Below are 17820 nucleotides of genomic sequence, written 5' to 3' on the forward strand. Positions count from 1 at the left end.
TTGCAATGCGATTCTCTACCTACCACTTATGCGGGATTACCTCTTGGGGCCAAGTTCAAGTACGTTGAAATATGGAATGGAGTTATTGAAAGAATGGAGAAGAGGCTTGCTACATGGCGGATGCACGATACCTTTCTCTCGGAGGTAGAGTCACACTTATAAACGGTGTATTGGACGGCATTCCTACTTACATTATGTCCTCTTCCCTATGCCAAGTTCGGTCACTAAGCAAATTGACGGACTTAGAAGAAAATTCCTATGGGAAGGAAACGATCAAACCAACAAATTCTCTCTAGTCGAATGGCAAAAAGTGACTCTTCCAAAGGCCGTAGGAGGGTTGGGGATCGAGAGATTTGAAGCTCGCACGATAAGGGATTGCTAATGAAGTGGCTACGGAGATATGGGCAACCCGAGGGCAGTTCTTTGGAAAGACATCATATTAGCCAGTATGGTGCCCAAAATCAACGGAGCGCTAACGAAACGAGAGAACCATATGGTGTAGGGGTGCGGAAGCACATCAACAACCTTCAAGAGGATTTTTTTCCAAAAATATCCTTCAAGGCGGGCAATGGTCTCCACGTTAAATTACGGGAAGATTTATGGCTAGGTGAATCTACTCTTAAAATTGCCTTTCTAAGGTTATGCGGTAGCAAGCAATAGAGATGCCTCCATTGCACGGTATAGGGAAGGCAATGTTTGGAGCCCTATTTTCGAAGAAATCTCCAAGATTGGGAAATCAATGACCTCACACGGCTCTTGGGTGCTCTTGAAAACTACATATTAGGCGAGGCACCCGACGGGATATGGGGCAATTCAAAGAAGGGGGGAATACAACGTGAAACAATGCTACGAGATTGGGTGTTACGAGAATGGTTTGCTTGAAAATTGGCCTTGGAAGCATGTTTGGAGGACTAGGCGACCTGCGAAAGTCGGTTGTTTCACACAGACGGCTTTAAAAGGGCTTGCCGACCCAAGACAACCTCGGAAAGGAGAGGCATTATTCTTATCAACGGATGCCATCTATGCTATCGGACCAATGAGGCGTGAATCACTATTTTTGCTTTGCCCTTGATGGCTAGCTCGTCCGGCACTTCTTTTTCTCATTGTTTGGTCTTAGTTGGGTTATGTCTTCTTCTATTAAGGATGCTTTTGAAAATTTGGATATTATGGAGAGTTGACAAATCCATCAAAAGGATCTGGAGAATGATCCCGGCGGCCTATCTTTTGGTGTATTTGAAAAGAAAGAAACAATAGATGCTTTGATGGAAAATCAACTCCCCACCGAGTTCTTTGAAAGGAATCTCGCTTAGTTAGTTTGTTTAGTTGGCATTTCCATACTTCTATAAACGGTGTTGATAACTTTTTGGATTTTGTTGGCTCCTTGACTCTTATTTAGCGAGTTTCTAAGGCGGCATAGGTTTAGGCTTGTTTGCACGGAGTTTTTGCTCACCAATCTAGCTTTATTCAGCTCTATGCTTGAAGCTTAGGTTTCTCTCTGTAACTTTGCATCTACTTGATGCCTTTTCTAATGAAATTTGTTTACTTTACCAAAAAAAAGTATACTTTCCTAATTCTGATTTAGGACAAGTGAGATGGATCTTTTTCTTTTAATTTCTGTTATTTGGGGTTGGGCCTGATTATGGGCTTAACCCATTTATTTTTGTGTTAGACTTTGACTTAATAAATGAAAATCCCAATTAGGTATAATTTATTTATTTTTTTAAAAAAAAAAAAAATACACCTAAAGTTTTCAAACAAAACTTACTTCGGGTACCTTTTCAACCCCTAAAACGACGATCCGAACGTTTACGTATCCTAGATGTATTGAGCCTACATTATAGTACGCAGAAAAAATATCAGGTTCTATATAAAATATTGACATTTCGGAGCCTTGACACACGACTAATCGTTGGTCAAAGTATGGAAAAAAACACTAAGTGTTGCAAAAAAAAAAAGATTTACTAAAATAAGATGTTGCGATCTTTTTATGGAAAAAAAAACACTAAGTGTGTTTTTTTTTAATGTGTAACTTTATTAGCCCATATAATAGCTATCTTCTTTTCCTTGTAATATATAATAATTAACTATATTTATAGAAACGAGAATCTCTAATTTTACTAATAGTCTAGAGATTTTTGACTAAATATTTTAATACTTTAACAAACACTATATATATATATATATATATATATATATATATATATATATATATATATATACATCATTAAAAAAGACTTCTCTTCGATATACAAAGTGTGATTAAGCTTATGATTTGATAATTAAGAATTAGATTATAAGCATTTTTTTTGCCTATAACAATGAGATATTATTTAAATTTCAATGTTGATAGGTGTATAACAGTCATTCTCTATAGCAGCCAAAAAATTTCGAACCCAATGATTTTATAAAGGCGTTTGACTGTATATTATAAGAACAACGCTTACGCTTAATCAAATACGTTTAGATTTTTATGATTTTGATATATTTTTGTTGAATCTATTATAGAATCACAACCAATCAAAATATGTAGTATATATTATACACTCCTATTATTATGTAGTTATGTACTAAAAACAATGGAATGCTTTTTTCTGGTAGATAAAAAGTCATCACAAATCATAAAAGGTACGGATTTAGTAAGTCAAATATAAATCCTAATACATGTACTTCACTGAAAGTCTGAAACGATCATAACTATCTCAGATAAGAAAACTAGGCCAAAGAATTCCGACAACTGTTAAGAATGATTTAACTGACAAGATCTTCAGAAAATTTCCTAAAAAGGAAAAGGCTAAATATGGATATTCAGTCAAACCTTTTTAAAAACTGTTAAGAAGGTTTATTGGGATATTTTTTTTTGTTATCATAGTGAATGTTGTTTTTATAGAAAACATGTAATATACTCCCTCCATCCCTATTTATGTGGCAAACAAACCTTACTCGTTTATGCGGCTATAAATCATTTCATTAAAGGATATACAAATATTAAAGTCAAATTGAATATTAAGTGTGGAATTTTTTAAAACATATTAAAAAGGAAAGTGTGTCAAATAAATTGGAACAAAAGTAGTAACATAAAAATTGAAACCGGATCGACGGAAAACTTGGATGGTGAAATGTTGAATATTATGTTGTTTATGCTTTTATGTGGAATTTTTTAAAACATATTAAACGGGTTGTTGTTGTTGTTGTAGCATCTGTAAAAGGAAAAAGAACAAAAAAGTTTAGCATATGTTCTACGCACCTAAAACGACACCGTTTCTTCCATGATGGAGTTGATCACATACTAATATAGCCGTTATAGAGTTTGCCAGATACCAGCACCAACGGTCAACAAGATCATATATTTTTCAAAGGCAAATTCGACCGTTGATTTCCAAATCAGAAATTCGACCGTTTTTTAATACTCTCCCGCTCCCAAAAAAAAAAACCCCAGCAAAGTGAACATCAAAATTAAACAGAGACAAATACATTTGTTCTTTCACATTCCTCAAATTCACATGGCTGAAGGAAAAGAGGATCCGAACTTATTCCAAATTGATGAAATTTACGAGTTTTCGGCCCCGAAATTCTACGATTTCATTGACGGAGAGACGGAGGAAGATATGCGCAAGGCAGAGCTTTGGTTTGAGATTACAACTAGCTATGCTCCTTCACGTATGTTTCAAGATTTTGATTCTGCTTGTTTTTTTGGAATTTTATTTTAATTGTTCAATTTACTGACTGTTAATTCTTGTAGTAGTTACTTGTTCTTTGATTTCTGTTACTATATCTGTTGTTTCTTGTACTTTGGTTATCGTATTAGTTTGAATGTAGCTATTGTTGGGTCATGCTTTCTATAGTTTTTTGCTATTATTTCTTCATTTTCGTTATTTCTTTTCCGTCCTGCTTTGAAATGATTACACTGGCTATGTTGTTGTTGAATAATGTTTTTGCCACTTCAGTGGATATAGTCACCAAGTTGAAAATTTGAGATACTAGTTTTATCACTGAATACAGTTAACTAAAGAGCAAGATAGCTTATGATTCATCAATCAATTAGGGCTCAATCCCGAACTAGTTGGGATCGGCCTTGGAATTATTGATAAATACAGACCTAATACATCCCTGGTGGAGAACAAATGTGAGACTTAACAGCGAAAATTTAGGGCTAACGGTCATTATCTCTAGGTCAACTTCAGGAATGCTTAACCTCCAAACTGGATTTCTCGCAATTCGATTCTGCGAATACTGCTCCCTTTTTTAGATCCTGCAGATTGGTAGTGGATACATTGCCTTGTAGCTGCTGTTGATTGCTAGTTTTATTATAGAATCATTGGATGTACAAGGAATGTTGATGTTTAAATGGCGGTCTTTGTAGATGCTGCTGATTGCTATTTTCGTTATAGAATACCACCAATTTGAAGTGAAAAGTTGATGTTTAGTTACCTTTTTTTTTTTGTTTAATGTTGCAGCTTGTATGCCAAGAATCAAGACCAGTAGATCAGTACAACTTGGGATCCCTTGTGATTTTAATGAAGGCGAGAAGCTGCAGAGTAATACAAGGTCCTTATAGTGTAACAAATATCTCAAGATTTAGATGATACAATGCCAATTCATTTTACTGTCACTTAACCATCATGTTTTTATATTATCTGCTACAGACCTGTAGCTGAGGTTATGGAAGAGGTGACACCAAATGAGAACAAACCTGCAGCTAAGGTTTTTTCTTCTGAGGTTAAGGAAGAGGTGACACCAACTGATGAGACTGTGGTAGAAGCTAAGGTTTTATCTTCTGCGGTTAAGGAAGAGGTGACACCAAATGAGGGGATTGTAGTAGAACTTAATGGAAGTCTTCTCAATCCGGTATGTCTGCATTTTCCGTGGTAACTGACGCACCATTTCTTAATTTGGCCTCTGTATCTCATTGTATTTTTTATAATTTTACAGGAATCTGCTGAGAAACAGCCAACTAGTCAAGGTTAGTTATACTATGGCTTATCAATTAGATTTGTTGCTTTAGTTTTTTGCCCATTTAGGGGACAATTTCAGCTGCTAAGGCCATCTGATCATAACCATCTTGTACAGAAATGTGCACCCCAGGACCACCACCAACAATGTCTAAGAAGATAGACCCTAGGAAGACTGATTCCAACAATCAGAAGACAGCGAAGAAAATTTCAAGCATGCTTAGAAATCCTTCAGCAGTGAAGTCAAAAACATTGCCAGTGAAGATCGCTAATCCTGCCAGCGTGAGAAAGTAAGTGACGTGCTATTGTAGCTTCTTTGGCACTTCAATTTTTATTCTCGCATTGTTCCTTCCGCCTTCTTAATCTCTCCCCTAAATTATTTTGGTCTGATAGAGTGAATGAACTTCATTTGCTTGCACAGGCAAGCAATCATGAGAAGTGCTGTTGGAACGCCCAATTTTGGTCAAGAAAACCAAGCTATAAAGAGACAAAAGCTAGAAAGTGGAAAAGCCAAGCAGGTAGTTTAACTTTGGAGAATACTGAATATTCAACGTTGTCTTATCTGACCTCACGGGATTTACCTTCTTTTTTTTTTTGCCTCCCGAATTGCTAGATTCTGGATGTTAAACCACCAAATTTGCTGCACAAAACAAAACCTGGAGTTAATGGTTCCACCTTCTCTTCGGCTGCCAAAACTCGTAAAGAGGACAGAAAGGTTTCCGTTGACTACATCTTCCTTTATCTCTTGCATGTGATGGATGGATATATATTTATCTGAATATTCAGAATCTAACTTAGAGTTTATACTGTTTAAGATGTACGTCCCAGAACCAGTACCACAGTTTATTTCAACAGCAGAAATGATGAAGAAGTTTCAATGTAGCACAAGGGAGATGTCGCTGTCTTGCATGAGCAGTTCCACTTTGCATGTAACCTCTGAAGCCTTTCTTGATATCGGCTTATTACCTTTCAATTTCTTTATAATGTTATATTCATCACCAAGGATGATTGATGCAGAGGAAACCTAATAAACTTAAATTAACTGCGCCTAAAGAACCTGAATTTGAGACTGCACAACGTGTCCGTCCAACTACAGTGAAGAGTTCAGCTGAGCTTGAGGAAGAAATGATGGCTAAAATTCCCAAGTTTAAGGCTCGCCCATTGAACAAGAAGGTGCCTCATTTTATAGATGATTTTGCGTCGTTTTTCTACCTTCTGATTTTGAATATTTTTTATTGATCTTATCTTACTTGGGAACAGATCTTGGAAGCTCCAAATCTACCAACATTACGTAAAAGTACACCAGAACTTCCAGAATTTAAGGTATGGTATCCCGATTATGAAGAGCTGAGAGTAATTCAAGAAAATTCAGCTAAAGATCTGCTACACTTCTGCAGGAATTTCATTTGGAGACGATGGTCAGGGCCAAGCAGAATGCGGAAACATCTTCAGTCTTATCCATGGAATCTACTAAGGTTGTTGCTAACTACAAAGTGGTTCCTGTAAATACTCATGAAAAAAAAAACTACTTGCTTTCATACTGACTAAATCAAACATTTTCAGAGTCACCAATGGAAGCCACATCTTACAGCTCCTAAATCACCTATTCTGCAAACGTCACTTAGAGCACGGCCTCCACAGATCAAAAGCTCTGAAGAACTTGAAAAAGAAGGACTTGAAAACATTCCGAAGTTCAAGGCTAGGCCTTTCAATAAGAAGGTAACATAACCTCCCAATAGTTTTCTACCTTCTGGACTATCAATTATTGTTGATCAATATTGGTTGCTAACATTTTCGACTTATAGATCTTTGAAAGTAAAGGAGACCTGGGAATGTTCTGCAACACAAAGAAGCAGGTGACAGTGCCTGAAGAATTTCATTTTGCCACAGATGAAAGGATTCCACCTCCTGCTAACGTTACTGATCTCTTTGACAAGGTTCCATCAGAATATCATCCTTCTTAGTACTATCTCTAGAACCTTATACCTTGACATTTTTCTCACTGTACTTTCCCCAATTTTCAGCTTTCTCTGAATTCCGAACCTAGAAATGAAAAGACTATACCGACAAACACCAGACCAAGTCCTTTTCGTCTCTACACAGAGGTGTGTATATTTTCTGTGTTCCTGTTTTTGTTCCTTCTTATCGAAATGCTGTAGCTCTTCAACCCTTAGTTTTTTCTTGAATCCAGGAAAGAGGAGCAGAGAAAGAGAGGAGACTGTTCACTGAACTTCTACAGAAACAGATTGAAGAAGAGAGGTCAAGAGTTCCCAAAGCAACTCCATATCCTTACACAACTGATTACCCTGTGGTATGTAACACACATAATATTGTCATATCTGTTTTGCAGGAAAACCTTTTTCTACATACCCCCTTTTATGCGAACTCATTTCTTATGTTTCCCATTGCCAGATTCCGCCAAAACCAGAACCAAAGCATTGTACAAAACCAGAACCTTTCCAACTGGAGAGTCTGGTCAGGCATGAAAGGGAGATGCAGAGGGAATTGGAAGAACGGCAAAGATTGGAGGAGGAAGAAGAAAGAATGAGGACTTTTAGAGCACAACCAGTCTTGATCGAGTAAAGATCTCAAAGATTGAATATTTTATGTACCATCTTTCTTTTGTAGTGAATCTGAAAGGATGAATAATGCTTTTTTCCAACCCTTAAAACGTGTAGGGATCCAATTCCAGTTCCTGAAAAAGTACGTAAGCCCCTCACGCAAGTTCAGGAATTTAATCTACACGTAGATCACCGTGCAACAGATAGAGCTGAGTTTGATAAGAAGGTAAAACTTTTTCCATTTGCACGCAACTCTCTCTGGAAGCTTAAGCCTATAATACTCATGTTGTAAGATGTTGTGCAGATTAAGGAGAAAGAACTGATGTATCAAAGATACAGGGAGGAGGCAGAAGCTGAAAGAATGGTATGCATATTTATTATGTTATTTCGAGCAACTCTCTAACTGCGTGATTAGACTAATTCTAAATGTGGTGGATTGTGGTGGTTAGATGGAGGAAGAGATGGCGCTGAAACAACTACGGAGAACTTTGGTGCCTCATGCAAGACCTGTGCCTAAATTTGATCATCCTTTCCTGCCACAAAAGTATGTATAATTAATTCATGCTAAGAAGCTCTTGTCTTCTTCTTTTTACATATTGGAATAACTACTGAACCTGTTTAAAACACACCCACTCACAGGTGTTCCAAACAAGTGACAAAACCAAGATCCCCCAAGCTGCTGATTCTTAAAAGGCAAGAAAGGAGAAAAATGATGTGTCCCTATGCTGCAGTTTCTAGTGCTGCCTCCCAGATGAGGTGAAGATACAAACTTTTAATCGATCCAAAAACCGGGAGGAATGTTCAAGAATCCTTGAACTCCATGGAGAGATTAGGGACAATGTTGTGAAGTGGTTGGAGTCAATGTGTTTATCTTAAAAAATGCGCCCTTAGTATAAGAAGAATTCATCAAGTATATGGAGTAAATTAACACATCGAAAATTGTAAAACAATGGCCATGTGCATAATGCCAATCCTTAGTTCAGAATTATAACGTATACTTAATTGATTGATTAACGTAGAAACTGTAGTGACGATAAGTTTTTTTTTCTTTTTTTCTTTTTAAAGAAAGTTAGTTCTTCATTTATTTATTTTTTTTGTCCCGCCCGTATTGTACTAAAGTGCGATACACTACTTCAGACCAACCTTAAAAAAGAAAACGTGATCCCTTTGTTTGATTGGTCAGGCATATTTGTTTGGTGCAGCAAATAGAGACTAGGGGTAGTGGGGAAAGCAATGGTGGACCGTATGTCTGGGGGTTGTGTGTTTAGGAGCCAAACATTAATACTATAATTCATACAAATATATTAACTGAGCACCCAATCTCAGTAGCAATTTTCATATTAAAAATAATTGAACACGCATGATTTAAAAATCCTAGGTTAGCCACAGCAGGAACCTAGGAGAAAAAACAGGGAAGCGTTGGAAAAAACAAACAGCTTGTAAGTTATAAACAAACCATAACTTGTGAGGAAAAGGAAACAAGAAAGAAGATACTAAAATTCATTATAGAAAGAAAGATCATATGCCAGAACTGAAAACTAGCAGACTACTGCTATTCAGCGAAAACTAAGAAAAAGTTCCAAAATGTTGGGACTCCATATGCTCCCTACCCGACTTGAGGACATCACATTTCAGCTGAATGATCATCATACCTCGGAATTCTTTTGCACGTACGCAATGATCTGAAAGAACAGAAAAAGATTGTTCAAGTGGGACGCTGATGGAAACATCAACAAACATAATTTTTTTTAAATAATCCATTTGGACTTGATTCCTCATTTGTGGCTCCAACTTACCCGATCCTTGTTTAAAGTGCAACTGGAACTGATTCCTCCAACAGTTGCAGAGTAACATTGGACCCATTGACAACTCGAGATAGCATATTTGATGCATCCATTAAGATTGAATGGTTAATATTCCCTTTACTGCCAGAAATACTCGAGATAGCATATTTGATGCATCCATTAAGACTGAATGGTTAATATTTCCCTTTACTGCCAGAAATTCAACATCTTTGGCTAGTGATTTTGTCTCCTGAGCTACAAGCTGCACTCTTAAGTTATCGTTGAGGCAAAACGGAAAAATGAACAGCCTGGCAGATTTTATGGAAGCAATTCCTAATTGACGATATGTAGAAACATAACCATAGAACAACAAACATGCATCATCATTATTGAGACATCAAAGTTGAATCAGAGAGACATCCATGTGATCAGAGATAAGATTGTGCAGCACCAGAAAGTTTGATATTTGTTTTGCATCAGCAGACAGCTTCTAATCACTTCTGTTAACTAGGTCACCAAGGCCTCCATATGACTATGTTTCATATCTATTTTTGAAAAGGATAGCGGAGAGTATTTCTTTTTTGTTCTTAATAAAGTATGACGGAAAGGAACTCTTACTTCACAGAGGTGTCCAACTGATGTGCTTGGCGTGCAGCAGAGATGAGGCTTTTTCAGACTTGGTGTCGTTTGTTTGTCTAATGGAATAAGAAGCTCAAGATGGATATTTAACTGCAAAGTAAGAACAGTGAATTACGGACAAATTATTCATTGAAAGAACGAGACAGCTCATGAATTGTGACACATCTCATTTAGAGATGTTATAAAGAAGCTAGGATAAATCATTCTTGAATAAGCATGTTTAAAGAATCTTAATCCTCGTGATCATTTGCTTGCGCACTTTCAAGATAATCAACTACCTTAGATAATCGAGTATTACGAGCATTTCTGCTACCACTGGCACTGCCATGTCGACTGTGGCTTCGAACACCACCTCTTCCCCAAGTAAGTGTTTCAGGCTTCAGTGCAGGTCCAGGAGAAGGTGCCTCTCTGAGTAATTGAACTGCAGTTTCAATGCGTTCACCCTCTGGACTCGCAGCTGAAGAGAAGTAGTCTGGGTGGTCAGAGCTCCTTTGCTACGCCTCCTGCGTTTCCTGAACTTGGTTTGTGTTCCATGCTCATCCTTAAGGGGTGAAGAATCTTTGTTCTCATCATGACCATCATTTTCACTCTCATTTGGATCAGATCGCTCAGGTTCTGTGCCCTACTGTTTCTTTTTCTTCTTGAATAAGCATTGTGATAGTTGCGAGATGTTCTTTGTGCAGATGGAGCAGCTATGTCTTTACCAACTTTGGGCCTTTTAATTAATGCTTCATCTATACAAAACATAAGGCATGTATCAGTTCTATGTGTCTCACCCTCAACATATAATGAAATGTCAATCAGGAAGAAAAAGTTATATCTACATCAATTTTAATAAACAGTTTATTTCAACAGTATAACTACATTCTCTACTGGGTAAAGCATAAAAGCAAATTGGACTATCCGATAGGCATAATATAACACCTGCAAACACGTGTTTCACAAACAATAATCTTCCATTTCATTCTCAGATTCGCTAAATACAAGGAAAAAATAACCTTTTAAAAGTTGGTTTAACATGTGTTAGTAGAGCACTTGGAGTCGGTCACCAGCAAGCCTAGACGGACACATTGAGATCATTTTCTGAGAGTGCAAGATGTGATTTGGCCATAGTAGGCATCTTAGTTTCCAAATGAGAGTTTTCTATAGAATGTCATCTTTTAGATCATAGTGATAAGGGGGAGAAAACAGAATCTATTACATTTAAAGAAAATATCATCAACAAATTAAGTTCAATTAATTCATAACATCTATCTTCAAGATGCCTGTAATGACTAATGGATCAAACAAGAAGTACAAACATGCAAACAAATGCACACATGTCTATTCAAGAATGAGGATTTCAGGTGCACATTCCTCTTCAAGAAAGACAAGTCCCTAAACAAGATATTCCACAATTTAGCAGACAAGTTTCATCAAAAGGGAAGAGGAAAGGAATTTATGCCTCTAGAGGTTTTGTATTTCTTCTTTTTTCCTCATTGCCCCTTCTTCTTTTTTTCATTATACAGGCGAGGAAAGGGGGTTTATTAAGCTGCACAATATTAAAATTAAGGAAATACATCCTCTTCATACTTCTCAGCATCTGGATATATTGCCTCCATCAAGGTATCAAATCCAGGATCATCTCTCAATGACCGTCGACTAGCGCAATGTATGCGACAAGCAGGGCATTCATTATTCCTGTAAAAGGACGATTACAAACAAAAGCCACAGTAGTATTCAGGTAATTCTTGGGTTCTAAAGACTAGTAAAATCACAAAACTGTTTTGATGCATTACATACCCAAGTCTCATTGATTTATCTATGCACTCCCTGCAAAAACCGGTGTTGACATCCCGTCACAGCCTGAGTTTTCTTGATAATACTTGTGCATGCAGTGCAGACACCCAATAGTATTAAATATTGACCTTAATTAACTTACATATTACTAAATTTTAATTTATTTCATAATACGCATATTATATAATTTACTACCTGAACTTTCACCTTGTTGGTGAGGGTTCGAATCCCCACATTGTAATCCCCTCCCCATTTCCCCTACCCCCATGTAATAAAAACAACTTTTTAAAAAAAAATTATATAATTTACGTAGTATAATTAACATTGGATTATTTCATGAAACATGAATGTACTATCTAATCCACTTTGCCTCCAAAGTTAATTCTAGGGGCAGTTAATTCTGTGATATCATAATTTGACCGATAACAAAGTTTCTCTTCCTTTTTCATTTCTTTCTCATTCAACCTTCGTCGTTTTTCTTTTTTGCAGCCTCCTTACTTTTTTCTCTCTTTAGTCGATCCGAACTTGAATATCTCGGACGTCTAGTCCACTTCTAGATTTTTTTTCCTTTAAGGGAGGGAAAGCCATAACTGTGTCAACAACTGAACGAGCTTCAGACTTCAACAGTCAACACTGGTACCATACACTAGTTACCAGAGGCAGATTCAGAACTTGAAGTTTATAAGATCCTATAATGACCTCAAGTTAATAAGCAATGATAACTGCGTTCACATTCATTTATTTTATAGATATTTAGTGGATTTCCTAATACAGATACAAACTCTCTGGGAAAAATCTACTAGGTTCACGTGAACCCATAAGTTACAATATTGTTGACCCGCCTCTGCTTGTTATCTCTTCTTCCTGAGTGCAGAGATTGCAAAACAACTAAGATGACTAGAAAGTACAATTACTTGAGAAAAAAAATAATGAGTACAATGATGCTTTATAAGATTTCTTATTGGATATATTTGGGCAAGTAAAAGAAAGTTCCTTCAAGTGACAGAGAGAAGAAACTATCTGAATATTACTTACTATTTAGCAGTTAAAACAGAAAGAGAGCAGTAGAACAGGGGTGTATTAATGCATGACATGTATTGTTAGTTAGACAATGGCAAGAGACAAACCTTAGAATTGAACCTCTGCTGTATCCATTTATTGAGATCATCTTCCACCTCAAAACCTTTGTTGTTCACCAATGCGAGACTCGGTGTACTCACAGATCCCAGGACAAACGTCTTCATTTCGGGGCAGCTTTCAATCATCAGATTCCAAAGAAATGGAAATTCAAGAGCACGCTTTATTGGAGAGAAATGCCCCAGCTTTGGTAGCGGTCCAAGCTGCAGATCTTCCAACTGGGGAAATAAGGGCTCATTTAATCATTTCTTCTCCTTGTTCCTCTTCTGCAATCACTTCTTCTATTGATGCACAGTCTCTTATCCATAGTCTTCGGAGATTCAGGCCACTGATGGAGACATCAACTTGCCACACTCACTAACTACCAATACTTCAAGTTTGCTGAAGTAGCCAGTTGGAAGTTGGTGAGAGCACAGAGCAGTGCTGTCAGCATAACCAAGTTATAGCTCTTCCAGGCTGGGACAAGAAACCTGCAAACGTTGAAGGCCTTGTATCTTTATAAAGGATGAAAATTCAATGTAGCTTCAATTACAATCGAAAGACGAACCATATCTCATCTTATATCAAGGTAAGAGGAAGTGAAAGACTTGGATTTTTTAATTCATGAAACTTACTCCAACTACAATCTGACAAAAAGGTCTCGTGATTCATGGCTCTAACAAAGAGGCAAATCTAGGATTTGAAGTTTTTGGTTCCTACAACGACGTCAAGTTAATATACAATAGCAGTGTTATCAAAAGCGAAAAGCGTGAAAAAAGCTCTAAGGTCAGCTGGGGCTTTAAGTGCGAAGCGCATATAAAGCGTGGGCTTTAATGAAAAAAGCGCAATGGTGCAAAAATACAAATATATATATGTTTAGTCCAAGATTAATAATAATAAGCATGAATAACAAATATATGGACAAAGAAATTGTAAAAATATTAAGATAAAGTGAAATATCAATCATCTAGTGTCACCTCCTCAAGAGAGGCTCATTGGCAAGGAAAAATATGTCTTAGAGCCTTGATGACGACACTAAAGCGCACATAAAGCGAGGCGAAGCGCTCAACATGTTTTGAGCCTCGCTTCAGGGCTTAAGCGCGCTTTGATAACACTGTACAATAGTAACTGGATTCACAGTTAAATAATTATAGATATTTAGTGAATTTCTCAATACAAATACAGGGTTTAGGTAACATCCACTGGGTTCACTGAACCCAGTGCTTTAAGGCTAGATCCGCCTACGCTCTAACATAGGGTTAATAATAACGGATGAACTTTACCCACTTATCCGTTGTAACAGTAAAATCATGAAAACTATCTTTTGCCACATTAAAGTTATCAAACTTTACCTACTTAAAACAATAAAGTTACTGAAATATTCTTTATCGCGTTAAAGTAATTGGTTACGTGTGAATGCTTAGAAATACAAATGATTGAAATGTCAACTTTTCCGCAATAGGTTATGACACGCTACTGGCCATGTATATGCTTCGCCACTTTATAAATTCCACATTAGAAAATTTTAGAATAATTCACAATGTTTAAATTTTGATTATCCACATTTTATAAAACAAAAGACGTCTAGAAAGACATTCAAATGAAGACAAAACTAACTTAAATTATAGATAAAGTACTTAGGTAAACAAAAATCATATATAGTAGAAAAAATAGACATTGCGTGAATAAAGATCTTTAATGCTCAAGTATAAGGTAATATTTCATTCATATAAACCCTCCAAATAATAAATTCAATTTTTTTTTCATGATACGTCACAGGTAGAATAGAACAGTAGAAGCACACCTTTTCATCAAAAAGAGGATTTGAGTCGGTGATAGAGTTGTTGGCTGTAGGCCAGAAATTTTGGAACTCCGGTAAGTTCCAGAAGCGCATGAATCGTAACTGAGGGAACTCCGTAACCTCAACAGTGTCGCTGCAAAAGTACTGTAGACTATGACAACCGCTTACCTCCAGGCTTTCGAGTCTGGAGAACAATATATTATTCTGACAGTGGATATTCAATAAATGTGTCAATGAATCATAAACAGATAGGCAGAGATGTTTCAAGTTTTGAAACCCATCGAGCAACAACTTGGTCAGGACATTCTTGGAGCCATTTCCGCTTGAATGTACAAATTCACTCTTCCTCAAAAGGCGGCGGATCCAATCACCCAATGGGGTGATCTTAGTGACCTCGAGATCCATAATCATGTCATACTTATCCATGAGTGAACTATCTAGGTAACTAAGACCTTGTTGGCCCACTTTTAGATAATATCGTGTCAACTTGGAGGAAAGGCCCAAGTTACTATAAATCACATCTCCGGAACATTTAACTAATGTCAGTGCAGTCAATCTCGATAAGGATTCCAGCTCCCTCAAGGTGGAGTAACTACAATGTTTCACTTTCATCATATGTAGTTCCTCCAATCGAACTATTCTTGACAAGACCCCTGGTGAAATCCTTTCAAGTGCTTGATGCTCATTCCAAAACTCTAACATAATTAGATTGGTCAATATTCCTATCTCCCCTGGCAGAGCTCCTCTAACTGAGAATCTCTGATGCTGAGAATTTCTAAAGTGACAAGTTCGCCAATAATGGATATATCAACCAACCCTAAATTACTCAGAAATAGCGTCCTCAGATTTGATAATAACCGAAGTGATGCTGGAAAAGGCCAAATGGACTCCTCATATCCACTCAGGCGTAAGACATTGAGTTTACTCGTCGCAACAAAAAAGTTATCCCGTAAGTTGAATGGCTCTTCAAAAAGTCTTAACATTAGACACTCAAGTCTTGGACAGACTATTGGTTCAAGAAGCTCATGAAATCTTTGTGCAACAATTGACATGTGACTGTATGGCTCGTAAGAAGTTCTTCTTGGGAACTCTACCGAGTTCACATCGTGACTTACCATAAAAACATGCTTTCCCTCAGACGCAATATATATAGCCACGTCACGGACCACATCATGCATTTTGACATAATTTTTGCTTGAACCTAGGGATAACAAGAAATGATCTTTCTGTGTTTCTAACAGATGACACACCCGCTTTCTTGCTTCTTCTATATTTTTAATTTCTGAAAAGATGCCAAGCCCCATTCCATATCTAAGTAATTCTTCAGGCCAAATATTACTATCTTCCTCGAACAAGGAACAAAGCAAAAAGAGGTACCTCAATTCATCACTTTCCAAGTAATCGTAGCTTAGCTTGAGAGATTGATCCACATTTTTAATCACTCCTGGGATATTTTTTGGTGTTGACACTTGTAATTGTTTAAGGGCATCCTCCCATGAAGTCTTGCTTTTACACTTTAGCACTCCTGCAATTGTAATAATTGCAAGCGGCAACCCCTTGTCTGACTGACAGTTATTTCATCAACCTTTCTTGTTTCGCCCTTTGTCTGATTTCTCAGCCAGAGTTGTTTTACCGACACCATCCATACCACATATCCCAATCATAGGAACATCCTCATCTCTCAAAGCTGTCATGAGCTCCTCCTCTTTCATTTTTCTGGATTCAAACTCCTCATCATTATTACTAGCAATAGCTTCAATTCCGACTGCAGGTGGTGCAGGATAGGAGAAATCAGCATAACGTTTGCCTTCATCTCGAAGTTCAACCACCTCCAGTGCAATTCTCTTAGCTCTCCTGCTCAGCACGTAAAGTGACTTCAAGTTTGGACACCAACCATAGAAGCAACCTCTTTCAACCTCAACTCTACTTCGCATTACACCTTCCAAATCTGCACTAGTTGTATTAGCACTAGTTAACCAAGCCTCAACGTTGGGTGAAATGACTTCTAAGTTTTTCCAGGCAGCCTCCACTCCTAGCTGCACTCCACTTCTGATATTATCTAGCTTCTGAGATTCATTATCCATAAACCTGATGTTGCTCTTGTAGTAAAAGAAATACCCAATCCCTCTCACAACTGGCTGCATCAAGCAATATGTGACTTTTCCTACATACATATTAAGATCTCCATAGCTATCTTCTTGAACTAATTCTTGAAAATGTTTCCAGTAGGAATCAGTAAAAATAGCTTGAAAGTTGTTTAGCTGAAACAAGAGTAAATGTAGTTTTCTTAGTTGAAAGCCAATCTGAAACAGAGGATTACAAAGTATGAACAAGAGGAAAAGGGGAAGGAGTGAACTTCAAGTTGACTGAAAACCAATCTCACTTAAAAAAAGCCAATCTGCAGGGATACTTTCAATAACATACAATACAACATAAAATATTACATCCACGTAGCCATATTTTTTAATTTACATCCGCATAGTCAGTTATTTTTTATACAACAGTGTTTATACACACATGATATACAACATTATACGTTTACTATATACAATGTATGCACCTTGCATAAAAGGGTCATTTCCGGTGATATTAGAAATATGTATCATTTCAGGTCAATATTTTTTTATTTTCCCTTGTTAATATTGGATAACAAATATTTTTACAATATTTCAGAAAAAATTGAAATTGAAATATAGAAATAATATCACAATCAAAGAAAATATATACAGGTAAAACTGAGGTGTTGAGTCAAAAGATGAAAACCTTTTTCAGTACAGATGGGAAAAACGGCGTCGTATTTGAAGACCTACATTGAATTCTTCAATCAAGTGGAGTGAACAACTAAAATAAGTACTAGAAATTTTCTCATAGTGTGTGTGTGTGTGTATGTTTTTACAATGGCCATGCAGAATGCCAATCCTTAGAGATTGATTAACGTGGAAACTATATAGACTTTTTTCTTCTTTTGTTTTGGTGTAGAAATGGAAAATGGGGCAAAGGGTTAAAAGTACCCCCCAACTGTTGATGATAGATTCATGGGGAACTTTCTTTTTTCTTTTTGTTTCAACCTTGATTTCCAACTCAGCAATAAACGAATAGTACTAGATACGACTCATACGCGGGTTTGTTTAAAGGTCAAACTCATCATAACATCGGTGATCGTCTATTTTATTTACTTGAACATCTTAACT

General features: G+C 36.9%; 1 protein-coding gene, 1 long non-coding RNA gene and 2 pseudogenes across 4 annotated transcripts; 1 reads left to right on the forward strand and 3 right to left on the reverse strand.

The window, feature by feature from the left end:
• Nucleotides 1–3314: 3314 nt before the first annotated feature.
• On the forward strand, nt 3315–8511 carry LOC132036458 (protein TPX2). Of its 3 annotated transcripts, none has more exons than XM_059426809.1 (21): nt 3316–3657; nt 4455–4545; nt 4644–4701; nt 4786–4845; nt 4930–4960; nt 5068–5239; nt 5371–5467; nt 5563–5664; nt 5765–5878; nt 5967–6122; nt 6210–6272; nt 6347–6424; nt 6513–6668; nt 6755–6886; nt 6974–7054; nt 7141–7260; nt 7362–7528; nt 7628–7736; nt 7815–7874; nt 7960–8054; nt 8150–8510. In XM_059426809.1, the coding sequence occupies exons 1-21, from the start codon at nt 3501–3503 to the stop codon at nt 8268–8270; spliced, it is 2220 nt and encodes a 739-aa protein (XP_059282792.1). In that variant the 5' UTR covers nt 3316–3500; the 3' UTR covers nt 8271–8510. The 3 variants fall into 3 exon arrangements, with proteins under 3 accessions (XP_059282790.1, XP_059282792.1, XP_059282791.1); XM_059426808.1 differs by having other exon boundaries at nt 4765–4845; nt 8150–8509; XM_059426807.1 differs by having other exon boundaries at nt 3315–3657; nt 4644–4845; nt 8150–8511.
• Nucleotides 8512–8594: 83 nt separating this feature from the next.
• Nucleotides 8595–9440, reverse strand: LOC132036461 (uncharacterized). Its single transcript, XR_009409587.1, has 2 exons — nt 9307–9440; nt 8595–9192 (listed from the first exon to the last, which is right to left on the reverse strand). It is a non-coding gene; the product is annotated as an uncharacterized LOC132036461 (long non-coding RNA).
• A 595-nt stretch (nt 9441–10035) lies between these two features.
• On the reverse strand, nt 10036–11726 carry LOC132038361 (putative E3 ubiquitin-protein ligase RING1a; annotated as a pseudogene).
• Nucleotides 10558–17045, reverse strand: LOC132036460 (disease resistance protein At4g27190-like; annotated as a pseudogene).
• Between the last annotated feature and the right edge of the window lie 775 nt (nt 17046–17820).

This window comes from Lycium ferocissimum, chromosome 11 (assembly GCF_029784015.1).
Source record: "Lycium ferocissimum isolate CSIRO_LF1 chromosome 11, AGI_CSIRO_Lferr_CH_V1, whole genome shotgun sequence".
Taxonomy (NCBI): domain Eukaryota; kingdom Viridiplantae; phylum Streptophyta; class Magnoliopsida; order Solanales; family Solanaceae; genus Lycium; species Lycium ferocissimum.

Coding starts and splice junctions, on each gene's coding strand:
- LOC132036458 (XM_059426807.1), top strand. CDS start 3,501: ATGGCTGAAGGAAAAGAGGATCCGAACTTATTCCAAATTGATGAAATT. Junction 3,658..4,454: donor AACTAGCTATGCTCCTTCAC/GTATGTTTCAAG, acceptor TTAATGTTGCAG/CTTGTATGCCAAGAATCAAG. Junction 7,529..7,627: donor GCACAACCAGTCTTGATCGA/GTAAAGATCTCA, acceptor TAAAACGTGTAG/GGATCCAATTCCAGTTCCTG.